At 43.0% G+C, this 16,929-nt stretch overlaps 1 protein-coding gene across 3 annotated transcripts in view; it reads left to right on the top strand.

Moving 5' to 3' along the window:
* Nucleotides 1-14,454, top strand: part of LOC133470327 (disks large-associated protein 1-like) — a 78,845-nt gene extending 64,391 nt beyond the window's left edge. For 2 of the 3 annotated variants that reach the window (XM_061758580.1, XM_061758579.1), the window contains exons 7-12: nt 4,162-4,541; nt 4,782-4,846; nt 8,126-8,544; nt 9,739-9,830; nt 10,573-10,725; nt 11,380-14,454. In XM_061758580.1, the coding sequence (XP_061614564.1) occupies nt 4,162-4,541; nt 4,782-4,846; nt 8,126-8,544; nt 9,739-9,830; nt 10,573-10,725; nt 11,380-11,595 (1,325 nt within the window). In that variant the 3' untranslated portion in view covers nt 11,596-14,454. Of the gene's footprint in view, nt 1-4,161; nt 4,542-4,781; nt 4,847-8,125; nt 8,545-9,738; nt 9,831-10,572; nt 10,726-11,146; nt 11,291-11,379 lie in introns of all 3 variants that reach the window. The other variant, XR_009785957.1, reaches the window with a different exon arrangement.
* The last annotated feature ends 2,475 nt before the right edge of the window (nt 14,455-16,929 follow it).

The raw sequence follows: 16,929 nt of genomic DNA, 5'->3' as shown, positions 1-16,929 counted from the left end.
CGCTGTGAACCGCCCAGCTCAGGACAGTGTCCCGGGAAAAAAAACGACCTTTGACAAACCGGTCGGTGGAGTTTTTGATCGTTTTTATGTCCTGAACAAAAAAGCAGCAAGGCTTGGAAACGGTGACATTTGTTTCGCGTTTCCCTCGCGATGGCTTTTGTTAGCTTGTTTTTGAACGTTGGGCCTATTATTCCCTTCGTGCTGGCTGGCAGGCTGCCGCTAAGGTGTCGCCGGCTGCAGCTGCAGTGTGGGACCATCAAGGCAAACAAACGGCCCAACAGAAGCCACTCCTCCCTTGACCCGCCCCCCCCCCCCCAAACCCTTCCCGGCCTTCTGGTGTGACGCCGAGCCTCCTGGCAAAGTTCATGTTGCCGCGTGTCGCCACGGCGACGCTATCACAAAAGCCGTCCAGCTGGCCCGACTGCGTTTACGTGCGGCAGAAAGGCACGGGCAAATGGTGGACTCTCAGCCCAAACATGGTGCAGCTGGGTTGTCAATGTTCCCCGCCATGCAAAGACCGCCCACTCCCCCCCTTGTATTTGTTCGGATGGTGCTGGATTTGCCCTCGGCCCCCGCGTGAGGGAGCTCGCTCCTGCTCAATCTGCTTGTATTTTTTTTTTTTTTTTTTTGGAAGTGGCCTATCACAAAGCTGCAACAGCATGAACACCTCTTCACAGACACACTTGGGTGAGCCTCAAAGAAAAGGAAGTCTATTTTGGTTATGAGGCCTGAAGAAATGAGTGGTCTCAGGGGGAGGGCGGAGGTTTTCTTTGATTGGTCGGTAGAGGAGGCGAGGGGGAGTTCACATCAACGTGTCGGCGTTTGAAGCAAGGAGACTTGTCATTCACAAACTCCACAGCGCTCGCAGCCCAGATGAAATTCCACAAGTTTCCTTTCACTGGCTCATATGGTGGACCATCCCACTTTTTGGCACCCTGCAGTTATTGGTAGCAGAGTTTACATTGAGATCATTGTGGAATGAAAACAGATCTTTACACAACAAGAGCATTTGGTTACAGGAAAACATTTTGGGTGTTGAAAATTGATCACCCAATCAGGCTAAAGCTAAACGTTACTTTAACCTGTCCCTTGCCCTTCAAAGCAAATGCACCCCAATCCCAAAGCTAAATCTAACCCTAAACCCGACCCCACTTTTTTTTCCAAACGAGTACGAGTACTTACATTTAAGTATTAGTAAGATACCATTTACCAAGTAATTATCAAGTATCTGGTAATCTCACAATTGTGACAAAAAAAGTGTTTCGTCTTAATTCAATATTGTTCAAAAACACAAACAAAACCAAACCAAAGCCCCCCGAAGGCGAACGGCCCCGCGTGGGTTTTTGCGTCTGATAAATGCGCCCGCCTCAGGTGGTTGGCACTAGTTTGCATGTATTAGCTCTAGAATTGCCACAATTTGCCACAAAAGGCACTTCCTGTATGATGCCCCAATTCGGAAAGACTTGTGGGGACAGATTGCTGCTGATTTAGCAATGGATGCACGGTATACAACACTGTAATAAAACATTTTGGGACTAACAAGGCACTTCTAACCAGGAGTAGGAGGCATGATACGAGGGAAGCATGTGTGGCTATGTTATATTTTATTTTAGGCTAACATGGTTATTGTTTTAAAGAGCGTGTTTCTCCACTGTTATTGTTTCTGTCGCCTGTGATGAATGCGATGTAAGTCACTTCAGCGGCGCAAATGTTAATTCATGCGGTTGCCCTGATGTGTTTGTAGTATCTGTTTAATGCGTGGGCGCGGTCTTCTGCCGGCAGCCCCGTGAAGGTTGCTGAGCGTATCAGTGGCAGGAAGTCTGTGGTCTCCATTGATGTGGCAGAGCGTCGTGCCTTTGTATCTCGCTCTCTCTCGTCCTCTCTGGCCCCGTGTTTACTTAACCTGTCTCGGCTTTCCAAACAGCTGTCATCCTCCGGAGCGTCTGGCTTCGGCACTGACAGCTTCTCCTGTTTTGTTATCTGAGTGACTTTTAAATGACTTGAGGGGATAGAAGCCCTGAAAGCGTCTGACATTCTATCCTTTGAACCTTTGCGGCGGATGGTGGGGGGGGGGGTGGCAGAACCTCGCCCATGTGGACGCGTACTCTGTGACCTTTTGCCCAGATGAAGCCCGCCGTGTCCGTCGTATTCCCCCGGACAGCTGGGAAAAGTCCAGACGCTCGTGCAGATTGTAGCGCGTGTGATGAACATTGACTCAACGATTCACCCACTGTGAAGTAAGCGGGCTGACATTCCAAACCAATGTACACACTTACCAATAACATAACTAAATGGGGAGGGTTTGCGGTTTTATTTTCTTATTCTAGACCGTCTCCACAAATCTGTCGTCACATACAGTAGCAAACATAAAGAGTGACGACGTAGACTACGTTAGTGTCGATTCCCCTTCCGCGCATGTATAGTAAATGCTGAAAATTAAAGTCGGGGAAAAAAAGCGTGCCTAAAAAGCGCATGCAGCTGTGTGAGAAGACACAAGAAGTCAACCGGCTCGCATCTGCTTTGTGGCTCACGGTGCGGGCGTTATTTTCGGAGCGCTGATGTCACCCCGCCCGCTTGCCGCCGCCACGCCATTCATCCTCCCATTTGAAGATCTGCTCGCTCCTCGAGCTGGCTCGGATGTCCGTGCAGTCGCATGTGGCGAGGCGGCAGGGCGGAGGATGAGGATGATGTCAGCCTCTCGGTTGACCTCCAGAGAGAGCGTGGGCCTCGGTGGAGGCTCTAATGGTTTTTGGGTATGGGTGTGGCTGAACGCCACAGCGGCGGCAGTAGCATGTTTGTATCCTTTTGGAGTGAAACATCACCACCGTCCTGTTTTTATGTTGTTGTTTTTTGGGACGGTATACAGTGGTGCTTTGAGATATGAGTTAATTCATTCCGAAACCAATGAAAATGACATTCATCCGTTCAAGCTTCCCCCCAAAAGAATAACAACACAAAAAAGTGCAGTGTTTTTAATAACACCACTCTATAATATTGTACTTTATCAAGAGAAAAACCTGCAATTACATCATTAAATGAATCTTCTAAAGCAGAGAGTGTGTTTGCGTTTTTGTATACAGGTTTGACCAGTGAGAATCTGAGAGGCTCCATTGTAATGCTGACTTGTAACTCAAGAGCGCCTTGCACCGTGACGCCCTTTATTGGCTATTTTAGGACGAACTCAGCGCTTTGTACAGTCAGCGTGTGGATGGAGGGTTTAGCCATATAGATCAGTGGGTCAAGAGGCTGACGTGCTAATCCTGTTACTGCACTGACATTTCTATAAAACGGCCCTAATCTGCTGCTTGTTTTGACTCCAGTGTCCCTTCATTCACTGTGCGGATAAAAAAAGACGCTGCACTTCCCACAATGCAAACCCTGCTTTTCGTGTCACGCCCCTGCCTTGTTTTAAACCTCCATCTCCACTTTGAGGCTCTGAACCATGAAAAATAATGGTAAAATATTTTCAAAATATAATTGCAATTATATAGCGTTGTTAATAACCCCCCCCCCCCAAAAAAAAATTATCACACATTTTGAATTGTTTATACTTTTGAATTATTCAAAAATGATTGAAGACATTTTATTCAATAGATTTTTTATGTTCAAATATGTAATGTGAAGTTCATAAAAAAGAATACATTTAAAAAATATTTTTGTTTTGTTGTTGAATTTTGTCTTTTTTCCCCGCAAATACCAAATTTAAAATTCATTCAAATAACTGCATTCAATATTCGTATTTATTATTTTGAAAATATTGAACACATAAAAATGTAAGATTGAATATTCTTTTCCCATTTAATTTCCAAATATATAATTTCAAGTTAAGTGTCTAAACAAATCTATTTTATAAAGTAGAATTTCTGTGTTTTTTGGTGTTTACATGAGCCAGGTCTTGCTGCATGTGCATGTACACACACATTTTCTTAAAATCTAATATTCTTATTTTTAAGGGTAATGTAAGATGAGTTTGACATAATATAGTTTGTGGTATATTTATGGTTTAAACCCTGAATATCTAGGCGATTTATAAACATTTTTAGGGCCGTGTCAATTGCGGCAGGGCTTGGTCCCTATCCCTAGGAAGAGTGAACCTTTTCTGTATTACTGTATTATTATGTTATCATCCCTCCTCATTATTCTTCTGTGTCTTGGCCGTAGTGTCGTCATGCATCACCACCTACAAGAAGACCCCCCCGCCGGTCCCCCCACGGACCACCCCGTCCAAGCCCTTCATATCCATCACGGCGCAGAGCAGCACCGAGTCGGCCCAGGACGCCTACATGGACGGCGGCTCGGGCCCACGCAAGGGCGTCAGCTCGCAGCCGGGCCTGTCCAACTCCACCGAGAGCATCGACAGCATGAAGGCCCTGACGGCGGCCATCGAGGCGGCCAACGCTCAGGTACACGGTCCGGCCAGCCAGCACGTCAGCAACAGCAACAGCAACAGCACCGTCACGTCAACCGCCGTCGCCCCCGTCTCCGCCGGCAGCAAGGCGCAGAGGGAAGCCCTACGCAAGTGCCTCTCCATTGGGATCCAGGTACGTACGAAACCCTTTTGCCACTAAACTTTAAATGAAACTTCAAATAGTACCTGGTAGTACATGCTTTTTGCCAGTGGCAAGATGTCAATAGTGTGTGTCAGAATTTTGGCTAGGAAAATGTCTACTGTTTACATACCTGACCATCCCGCTTGCTCGCACACGCCGCCAGATACCCAACGTCGTACTCGGCGGGCAAGAAGCTGACATGTTGATTGACAGCCATTCTGTTCCCGACAGGTGGAGCCGGAGGAGGAGCGGTCTAAGTTCCACTCCATAGGGATTCAGGTGGAAGATGAGCGCTGGTGAGTGCAGAGACAATAATGGATGGAGCGAAGTGAAACCTAAGCACCGTGTTTGTGTTTGTGTGTGAGTGTGAGTGTGTGCACGTGCGTGCCTATTTGTGCATTATAGCAGTGTTTCCCAACCTTTTTGGAGCCAAGGCACATACAGTATTTTACATCAGAAAATTCTCAAGGCACACCACCAACAGAACAATTACGTGTTTTTAAAACATCTACATAACTTTGCCTTAAAGTCAGCTGTCTTAATGGCAGCCATAGACGGGCTAACTAATAGCATCGGTGTCGTTTTCTAATGCTTTAAGCGATGCCTATATAAACACAAACGGTGCAGCAGCACATGCACACAGACAATATAGACAATACTCAGGCATATATGCTTTATCCTCTGAGAAGAACGACTAATATTACTGAGACCAGTCCATGTACAGTACACCTGTATGTCTGTATTATACTGCCCCCACGTGGCCAAGTTGCACACACCAGAAGGAGCAAATTGTTCGTCACGGAACAAATAAGACTCGTATCGTAAATATATTTATAAAGGAATGTACTGTACAAACCTTTTTGACAAACAGTTTTTTGCTATTCACGGTGGGGCCTTTCCGGTAATTGTTCTGCTTGTCACTGTACGTAGCCGGCATAGATAGATAAACAAAGATACTTTATTTGTAGTAAATGAATAATTTGGCGGCACGGTGGACGACTGGTTATAGCGTCAGCCTCACAGTTCTGAGGACCCGGGTTCAATCCCCGCCTGTGTGGAGTTTGCATGTTCTCCCCGTGCCTGCGTGGGTTTTCTCCGGGCACTCCGGTTTCCTCCCACATCCCCAAAACATGCATGAATTGGAGACTCTAAATTGCCCGTAGGCATGACTGTGAGTGCGAATGGTTGTTTGTTTCGATGTGCCCTGCGATTGGCTGGCAACCAGTTCAGGGTGTACCCCGCCTCCTGCCCGATGATAGCTGGGATAGGCTCCAGCACGCCCGCGACCCTAGTGAGGAGAAGTGGCTCGGAAAATGGATGGATGGATGGAAATGAATAATTTTTCGCGCCATTTTAGTGAAATCGGGTCATTTCCCGCGCCGCACCTGACGATCTCTCTCGTCACACTAACGTGGTTAAGAATTCTATAACAAACTTAGAATGAACAGGAAAAGACGCTAGCAAGACAGAGAGGGGTTTGTTGTGTCCAGTGTGCAGCAGCTGTCTCAGTTAACTGATGGTTGGCGTCAGAGAGACCCCCCCCCCCCCCACCCCCCACCCGTGCGCTCCCCATTCGTCTTCCTCAAACAGGGGGCCCCAAAGTGACAGCTGGACCCAGAGGCTGTGGTGCAGCTAGTGGGAAGGTAAGAGCTACAGGGGGAGGGTGTTTGACAGCCATCTGTTGCTGCAGTCATTGTGATTTAAGCCACTTCTTTTTTTTTGTTTTTTTTGTTTTTCGAGGCTGTGTGTATGTATGTGTGTGGAGGATGGGGGGTAGTTTGGCGGAGTTTGTTTAGTTGTGAGACGGGACGCTCTGAAAAGAAGCAGCCGAGTGTGCTTCATTGAGATCACAAGTCATTCTCTGTCCCGCGTGCCAATTCAACCGTTTTGCACCCGAAATAATACCCCGCTCGCTCCTCAAATGCGGTTTGTGCCTTTTACGGTCGTTGCCAAATAATGTATCCTTGTTTATCTATCTATGTCAGCGACGTACAGTGATAGACAGGAGAATGAAATGCTCGTCCACTAGATGGCGGAAGGTACAATTTGTCCCAGGACTGAAATTCAGACAGTACAAGCACAAAAAGCTCCAAAAACTTGTGGAAATGCGCTGTTAGTTGTTCTGCGTTTTCCCCGCCTCCTGTCATGTTGATACGCTCTCTTTTCGGGCTGCTTTCAAGTGTTTGGCCTTGCCCGACGTCTCGGCCCCACGCAGGAAGTTGTTAGCCGGCTGATATCGAGCAGGCTTAGGTCATTATGACTGAACACCTGCTCGGAGGAGTTACTCTTTAACTCTGCCCCCCCCACCGCCCCCCTCCCACACACACACACACATAAACACACACTCTCTCCACAGTGTTTTTGATGTCGGCCACACTCCATTCCCGTGTGCATCTCCTCGCTCTGTGTTTCACGCAACGAGAGAGATGAATGAGGAGGAGGAGGGACGAGGGAGGAAGCGATGAATGAGAAGCGTTAAGGAGGAGTGCATGCCTGGAGACGAGGCGGACGTGACTCTGTGTATTTGTGTGCGCTGTGTGTGTCTGTGTTCGTGGGGTAGGTCAAGCTGAGGGTCACCCGAGATGTTTTTGCCAACATTGCAAGCTCTTTTTTTTCTTCTTCTGAGGCAAACAATTGCCCCATTTCCTACTTCGCATGACATGGTTTTACTTGCCATTTGTAGTTCTTGGTCCATGTGTAAATGTGTGAATATCTGCTTCACTCGCAGCTACTTAGCTGCTTGCGAGCCACGAGATCTTGTCAATCTGCCACGACGAGTTGAATGAATCTTGCATAACTTCATCCAATTCATTCTACCGCAGTCGCAGCCTGTCATGAACGTCCGTGGAGCTCCTCTGCATTAGAATGCAAAAATTAGGATTCGGCAATTTTTTTCCCCGCCGTATCCGTGAGTCAATTTGATTTAGCACCAACTCATTCATAGTTACAGTTTTTACAAGGACCCCACCGATTACACTACCTGATATTAGCCCTTTTCAAATCAGCAAAAATCGATAAAAAAAATCTGCTCATTTATTATAATTTTTTTTTTTTTACACAAATTATACAATACAACATAAGACAAACATAGACAAATATATTCAAATAAACGTAAAAAGAAATCAGCAGTTAAATACTCAATACTAATATTGTTTTAAGCGGTAAGGGCCCAAAAAAGAAGTAATTTTATTCATTATATATATTTTTTAATTCATCAGCTAATTAATCGGTTATCTGACTTTTATTCTGCCAAATATTGGAATTGGCATCAGTCTAAAAAAATAAAATAAACAAACAAACAGGCTTTAATTTTTGCCATTTACTTACTGAAATTCCCTCGCTTGTGGGAAAGGAGAGCCGCAGTCGCCGATGTACTTTTCAGCCATTTATTGAACGCTGGGAATACAGTAAAACACATAAACACAATGACACACTCACGCAGGAGCTGCTGTCGCCCACAGCTCACGCCCAGACACGCATGTATCAAGCATGTATCCCCCCATGATGATACGACATAATTTATCGCCCCAAAGTTACCCCGCAAACATAGATGACACTCTTCTCCATTTCCGCAGTCACCGCCGCATGACCCGCTCCAACAGCGTCACCACCGCCGTCCAGGCTGACCTGGACGACCCTTTGGACGGCCCGCGGCCGCCGCCGCCGCGCCACTGCGCCACCATGCCGCGCCAGCACTCCCGTGACTCCTCCGCCGCCTCCACGGTCCGCATCCAAGGCTCGGGCAACCACTACCACGCCTGCGCCGGGGACGACAACGGCGAGGCGGGATTTGACCCGTCCATCCTTCCCCCTCCCGACCCGTGGATGGACAGCGCGGCCGAGCCTGAGGGGACGCTCGAGGCCGTCAGCCGCTCGGTTTGCCCGCGAGACGGACGCTGGTTCCTCAAACTACTGCAGGCGGAGACGGAGCGCATGCAGGGTTGGTGTCGTCAGATGGAGCAGGACCAGACGGACAACCAGCTGCCTGATGACAGTGAGTCGCACTTACGTCTGTCATATAAGCAAGGGTCACCAACCTTTTTGAAACTGAGAGCCACTTCTTGGGTACTTCGCGGGCACCATCATTGGGGACCCGTGCTGTACGTCAATACAGGATGTCCCCATAAAATCGACGCACTCTTTGACTCGGGGAACAAGAGACAATGGAGAGAATTTTTTTTTTTTTATGCCATTAAATTATCATAAATATAGTATTATTTTCAATTTAACACATTAGACTTGTAACTATGTCAATAAACATCTATATCAAAATGAAATACAGTATATGAGTCAGTCAAAGAGTGAACAAATTTGTTTGGAAGACTGTATATCCTGTTATTGAATTTTGAAAATTGCTAAAATTTTGAGATGAAGTGCTAATAATAATATAGTAAAAAAAATACTAAAGGGGCTTGAAATTTTTATATCTTGTTTTAAAATGTGTCAAATGCTGGATAAAGCATTTTGAAATGCTTGAAATTGAAATAATATAAAATACAGTTTGTATTATATTGTATTATAATTTAATAAATACTAAATATTTATCATGCAAAATATTTAGTCTTTAAAACGGCTTAGATGTTAATGCTTTGAACTGCTTGAAAATAAAATATGAATTGAAGAATAATAATGCTTAAGGGGTCTTGTAATTCATAAAATCTCTTAAATGTTTGAGGTTTTGAAATTTGCTCATAGTTGGATCAAGTGGTTTAAATGCTTGAGAAATGATACAGTGAACAGTAAATGATAAATTAAATAATAGTAAATAATTTGCTGAATAACTGCTAAATGGAAAAAAAAATAGTAAACAAAATAATACACTGATGAAACAACTGCTTTTGTTTTACATTTATATTTCATCAGTATAGGTTTGTTTATGTGCAACTAACAGTCTTTAACTGTCTTGCTTTAGGAATTTTCCTAATGTTGTTCCCATTAAAATATGGTGACTAGCCACACATTGATATTTTTTGAAGTGAGAAGATGTGACCTTGGAAAAGTGCATTACATCACTGTTGTATTCGAATGTGGAACAGCATTTCCAGCAATGATGTCATTGCGCTAGCATTGTCATGCTGTTGCTTCACTAATGCATTCTCCCTGACAGTGCTGCAACATGCCTGCAGTATGCGCTGTGCTGTGTGAGTAATTGTGGTGTGTGTGTGTGTGTGTGTGTGTGTCTCTGCAGTCCTGGGCAAGATCCGCAGTGCAGTAGGGAGCGCCCAGCTGCTCATGTCCCAGAAGTTCCAGCAGTTCCGGGAGCTGTGTGAGGAGAATCTGGTATGTCACCTCATCCTCCGCATGCCTCCCTCTTTTCTCCACGATGACTTCCCCCATCAACCCCATCCCTCCTCCCTTCTTCTCTCATTCGCAACACTGACGTCATCCTGCAAAGGGCGAGAGAGGCGCTCATTGAATATGCATGCGGCCGACGTGCGTCTGCACAAGCCGTCGCCAGCAAATTGACTGAGCCGCCAAGAGGCAGTTACAGATGGAACGCGGCGCTATGCAAAGAAAGCTAGTTTGGTCGCAAACCAACGTCAATAATAGCATGATAATAATGTACCCCAGCAGCACTGATTAAACGTTGCAATTAGAAATGAACCATATTAAGTTTGTACCTCAGCAGCATTGATTAAACATTGCAATTAGAAATCCACAATACGGAACGGAAACTACGGATGGGACAAAATATTGATATTGTAATGTAATCATTATCTCGTACAATGCATTAATACAACAGGATTAAATATTGATGTTATAGCTCTAACGTCACATGAAGCGTGAGCAAAAAACAAACAAACACCAAAATGTTGATAATGTGATGTATCGTTATCGCTTACGATACAATCAGATCACAATATTGGTATTGAGTGGTGACATCAACAAAAAACAGAACAGAAGATGGTGATGTAACAAACACTGATATTCTTACTGATGTCACTTTTTTGGGGGGGGGATAAAATTATGATCATAAGATCATAATTAGTTCTGTTTATGTTGTGCATTTGTGTTCCCCCAGAACCCCGACGTGCACCCGCGGCCCGTCTCCCAGGACCTGGCGGGCTTCTGGGACATGCTGCAGCTGTCCATCGAGAACATCAGCCTGAAGTTTGACGAGCTGCACCAGCTAAAAGCTAACGACTGGAAGCCTCTGACGCCCCCGGAGATCCAGGTGCCTCTTTTGACTAGTATATTGCTATTATTACTATTATTTGGGAATGGCTAATGGCTGCTAACCTGCATGCTACCTGCTGCGGTTGTATGTGTGTGTGTTGGTGATATGATTCGATGGTATTGCTACCGATAGTACCATAATAATTGATAGGGCGGAAGAAAACGTATCGATAATGCATCGTAAAAGACAAGGACATCGAAAGCTATGCAACTGACTGCCGGTAAACTTGAATTTATTGATTGTCGCGATTGACATAAGCGACAATATACATTTTCATATCAACTGTGTATCATACGACATTGATATTTTGTCCTTCGACGTATCATATGATACGGTGTCGATATTTTATCGCTCCTCTAGTTTGCATGTTAGTTTTTAATTTTTTGCTAACGTCACCACTATTTTGTCTTGTTGACAGTGAGCCGCCATTTTGGAGAGCCTGCTCGTCTCCAATTGTGCTTCTTTTCTTTTTTTTTTTTTTTTTTTTTAACTTCACAAATGGCTGCCTGCGTCCACCATAACACTACAAACATTCACTGCATGCTCTCCAAAACAAAAAATGGTATTTGCTGCACTATTTTTGATTTTGTTGGACCCCCGGGTGAGGGGGGGTGCACCAGGCCATTTAAGTCTGTTTTACCACCTGTCCAGGAGCGACGTGCGCCCCCTCCTGTGCCAAAGAGGTCCCAAAAAGGTCACGCCCCGCTGGCGAGGGACCGCTCTCTGGAGAGCTCCGAACGGCAGCGTTTGGAGGCCCGCAAGCGCCTGCTCGCCGCCAAGCGCGCCGCCTCGGTGCGCCAGAGCTCCGCCACGGAGAGCGCCGACAGCATCGAGATTTACATACCCGAGGCGCAGACGCGACTATGAAACACGTACTACACGACACAAGCAGTAGCACTGGACTGTTAGGGTGTTAACAGACTTTACCACATCACTGTCGCCATGGAAATACGTTTCAACAAGTATATTTGGATTATTTATTGATTGATTTACTGACACCCCCCTCAGTTCCCGCCCCACTCTTTCAGCTTTGATGTAGCACACATACCTCCCTCAAATCCTCTCCCACCTATATACACACACACACACACACACACACACTCACTCACTCACTCACGATGTGTCTTTTTATAAATTTCAGAGCCCCAGACATAGGATAGGGATTTTTATTTATTTATTTTTGTTTTTAATTGTAGCCACATTATAGATACAGTGGTGCCTTGAGATACTAAATTAATTAGCTCCGTGAAAACACACACATATCGCGAGGCGTCGTTCCCCGTTGAAATGAATGAAAATGCCATTATTCTGTTTCAGCTTTCCCCCCCAAAAAACAAACAAAAAAGTTTGGTATAATATTTTACTTTATCGAAGAATAGAGTAATAATATAATTAAATAGAATGTAAATAATTTAATGCTTTAAATCATGATTTAACGTTGCAATTCAATTCTTTGTGCTGCTCCTTCTGGTGTGCCCGCCTTGGACACTGGGGAGCAGTCATGCAGACACAAACAAAGTGGACCCCTGCTATTCATGCTGGGTTGGTTCACACCAAAAAAAAAAAAGAAAAAACAAAAAGAAAACTGAAAATAATTTAAAAATTGGAAAAAAAATTGGGGAAAAAATATGCGGCGAGGTAAACCCTCAAATGCCGAACCGCGTGTATGTGGGGGTCCACTTGTATTGTGACGCAGTAAGCTGCTGTAGTATTAGTCTTTTTTTTTGCAGAGAATCAAGAGTATTATCCAAGAGTATATCAGTTGCATAAAGGGTCATAACATCACAGCTATCAATGCTAAGTGTTAGCTTTAGTCAATGGCGTTTTCCATTATGTGCTAGCATTAAGGCAAAGCTCTCGTATCTCAAGTTTGCACTCGCGAGTCAAAGCAAAAAAAATTGACCGAATGATGGCTCCTATCTTGAAACACTCGTAAGTCAAGTCACTCGTATCTCAAGGCACCACTGTACAGTGTTTCCTCGCTATATCGGGGTCTTAGCAAAGGTGCGCTCCATTTTCCTACCCAGATATCGAAGTTGTTCATGGGAATGATATTAAGGCCACAAATGTGTTATTTCGTGCGCACGTTATATGTATTTCGTGGCCACAAATTACCATTCTGTGCACAGGTTATATCCATATTGTATCCAAAAGTTTAGAAAATTGGGTTCTCCCAACCCAAACTCTTCAGCCATATAATGAGCTGCAACATTGTAGCGTAATGACAGATGTTGAAATGAAAGTGCCCGCATTTGGGTTGGGGAAGCACAATTGCACATTTGTGTGACAAAATGAGTCTCTCGCGGTGGTCAAGAGGTTACATTTTGCCCGTGCAGGTGTGCAGCTTGTCAGAAAAAGTGAAAGAATCCCAGTTTTGTTTTGTTTTTTAGAGGTCACAATGGCCATCTTGTCTAGTGTGTGTGTGTGTGTGTGTGTGTGTGTGTATGAAGGGCAGTTAAGAACATGATAGAGGACCCACACACATCTGAAACACTCTCACACGCACACTACTGATTTTGTTTTCGTTCACACACACTACTGAAAAGCTCTTACACACACAATTAAAATCCTCCCGCACATCATTCTGAAATAGGCTTATATACTGCACTACATTATAGTGAAACACGCTCGCATAATATACTGAAATACACGTCTCAGTAGTGTGTGTGAGAGTTAATCGTGAATTGTGTCACCCTCGTGCGTGTGTGTGTGTCTGCATAATTCATTCATAACTGGGTTAGGGCAACGTCACCAGTCCCAGACAGAATATTAGGTACACCTGGACAAACAAAAGCAACACGAACAATTCTGCCTTTACAAAAATAATAATGTTCACTTTTGTTGGGTTGTAATTTACCTTAATGTTATCATGATTTATAGTACAACTGCATTGCATCATACAGCAAGCTTTCGTAACCTTATTCAGCTACAAGATTGGTCGTGTTAGATTGAGATCTTTTTTGTAACATTTTTGACCACACCACTTTAAATTCCTGAAGGTAAATTAAGTTATTTATTAATCCCTCCCTATTTTGTAATTTATTTTATTGTACATTGCTATATTTGTAAATAAATTAGATTCTTATTTGTTTTCAATATTTTATTTTATTACATTGTAATGTATTGCCTCAAAGCCTACCATTATTATCTTTGTAAAAAGGCAGAATATATTCTTTTACCCCAATAATTATTATTATTTTTTTTAACCTATGCCAATTTTAATTCCGAAGGAAAATAATTAATTCCACGCAATATTTTTCACATTTTTATTTTATATTAGTGCATCAATACTTTTGTAGTTATTTTATTAATTTTGTTCTTAATTTATTTGTAAAGGCAGAATGTATGATCATTTTTTTGCAATAGCAATTTCTTATGCATTTTCAGTGAATTTATTTACATTTTAATTTTTATTTATTTTTCCACATTTTAATACATGAAGAAATATTATTTACTAATTTCACAAAAAAATATTTCCATAGTATTTTATTAAAAATAGGTTCATAACATTTGTTTGCATTTTATTTAATTACACTGTATATTATGTAATTATATCTTGTTAATTCATGACCTCAAAACTGAGCATTATCTTTCTTCGTTAAGGCAGAATATACATCATTGTGTGGGTGTACCGAATACTGCGGGTGGAGAAAAAATCGACACACCCAGCCAGGCGCTCTCAGATGAGTTATTTTAAAACCTTCATGGGTTATTTTTAATAAACTGCTTCTATACATATATATATATATATATATATATATATATATATATATATATATATATAATTTTTTTTTTTTTTATTTTTATTTTTTAATGTCATGACATTTTTATTGACAGAATTAAGATGAGATGACCAGCCAGGGACTATTTATTTTCCTCCTCACTGTGCTAACTCTGCTAAAGGACATAGAAAAACATTTTTTAAATTTTATATTTTTTATATTTTGTTCTCCTCCTCACTGTGTGATCATATAATTTTAACAAAAAAAAATGTCTTCTGTTTTTTAAACATTTATTGAGTAGGCGACTGTTTACCGGCGCACTGACTTCAAGGCCCTTCTACTGTGTTTTCCTTCATTTTGTTTTCCCTTTGCGCCTTAATTTCGACAGTCGACCACAACGGCGGTCTCAGGGGAAGACGTTTTTGCGTGTGGCGCGTGTGTGCGTTCGACTGTCTACGTTGTCTCTGCTGTCAATCAAGTGGGAGTTGCCATCATGTAGGAAGCTAGGAGGCTACATCAGGAGTTTACAGAGATGTGACGAGTCGGCTAGTTTGAACTGACCTGCTCATGTTTTGTGCCATTGGAGTTTATACAAAAGTGACAAGATTTGCCTGCTAATCACTAGCCCCTTTCAGACTGTAAAAAAAAAGTTGACATTTTTCCACCTTTTCTTTCTGCGTCACTGAATAAACGGCACCAACACAAAATGGGGGTGCCAATTTTGCAGGATCTCTGTGTGAAAGGGGCTCTTGACTAGCTGAGATTTACAGGAATTATTTTTTTTTAAATTTGTTTTCAGAAAGGGGGGGTGCGTGTTTTAGACGCCATTGCTCATTTTTATGTTTTCAATTTTTTTTATGGAATGAATTGTGTGTGTGAGTCAAGTTCCAAAAGTGACACTTTGTTAATAATCATGATAATAACATATCAACTCCTGGTGTAGCAGGGAGTTTGTGATGTAGTTCAATTGTACATAAATGAATGTTTTCCCCAGTGTAAATGTAAATGAAATCAGATAACCTTATCGAGCAGACATTTTTTTTGTAATGTTGCTACGTGTTTAATGGATGTGATGGCACGCGCGTGCGAGCATTAAAACAAACCCTGTGGCCATTTCTCTGCTCTCTCCGCATGTGTTTTCCATCGCGCCGCAATCAAAAGACAAGGCGAGGGGGGGAAAGGGCAACATGATGCGCCCCGTAATTACGCCTTAACCTCCGCACTGCTTCTGCGTCTTGTGCAGTGTTGACTTCGTTTGAGCTGTGGTGGGGGAAATACCCCAGAGGGTGAGCCAACAGGGTGGGCTGCACATCTTTTTAAAGCCGCATTAAGTGATTCCAGACTGCACCACCAGGGCTGTCACATTTGGACAATGTACACCTGACTGTACAGGCAGTGTTTTGCGGGAGGCATATGCATTTATTTTTTCACTTTTTGAAAAAGTTCCCACAGTGTGAGCAAACAATGAGGGCCCGTGAAGACATAAAGCATTTTCACTCATGGAGGCAGCAGTTCATACATAACACAGATATCCCACGACTGCCACAATATCGACAGCTTAACCTGTAAGAGGCTACAACTGTTGGCGAACTCCAATCCGTGCATCCAACAAAACTCAAAGCAGCTCTGCTTACCTGCTTACCAAGCTCTTTACTTGGGAGTATGTGAGTCATTTTCCTCCAGAAGTGGGGAACCGTTCTTTTTTTGTTAACCTAATATTGAATTGTTTTGCCTCATTTCAATGTTTTGTTTTTGTTTTGACTCTTTTTACTGAGAGAATCTGAATGATTTCCCGACTAAAGCTTAAGTCAGGGATGGGAAACCTACTGCCCCTGGTCACGCTTTTTGTTTTTTAAATAGGGTAAAAAATTTTGAATTTCTTATTTATGTTTGCATTTTTTTATTGCTGAATTGGCTCTTTTTAACAAGTTAATCTTAACCATTTACATTCCTATTCCATAAGTCAGCAGTGAGGGCCTGTGGTCATGTAGTTTTATTTTTTTCTATTAATGTAAAAAAATATGTATAAAATTTGACATTTTGAATTTTTCCAGATTTTTAGTAAATGTATGGTAATTTTGCATAGCTGTTTGCTCTTTTTAATTTGCAAATCAGAATTATTTCCCCTCTGTTTACTTAAATTGGGTGGGCAATCTATTATTGGATGTAGCCCACCATCCAATTGTTTCATTATAAAAGTTTTTTAAAAAACCCTAAAACCCATCTCATCCTTTTCTTTAAAACAAATCTTTCATAAATCAGGTAAAGACAAACTAAAATGATGGCTGTCAAGCTGCGGCAATGAATGAAAGGCCGCGTCTTTGCGAGCAGACGACAAATCCTGTTGAGAAGCTTTGCTGATGGAACAGCTGTTGATGCCAGACAGGAAGTGGCCTTACACGACGGCAGCGTCACTTAATTCCCCCGCTGGCACAATCGTGCTAATGAATCTGGGATTATGCTAATTAGCCGACACACC

Source organism: Phyllopteryx taeniolatus, chromosome 20 (genome assembly GCF_024500385.1).
Source record: "Phyllopteryx taeniolatus isolate TA_2022b chromosome 20, UOR_Ptae_1.2, whole genome shotgun sequence".
In the NCBI taxonomy this organism is placed as follows: domain Eukaryota; kingdom Metazoa; phylum Chordata; class Actinopteri; order Syngnathiformes; family Syngnathidae; genus Phyllopteryx; species Phyllopteryx taeniolatus.
This window is presented reverse-complemented; position numbering and strand designations above follow the sequence as displayed.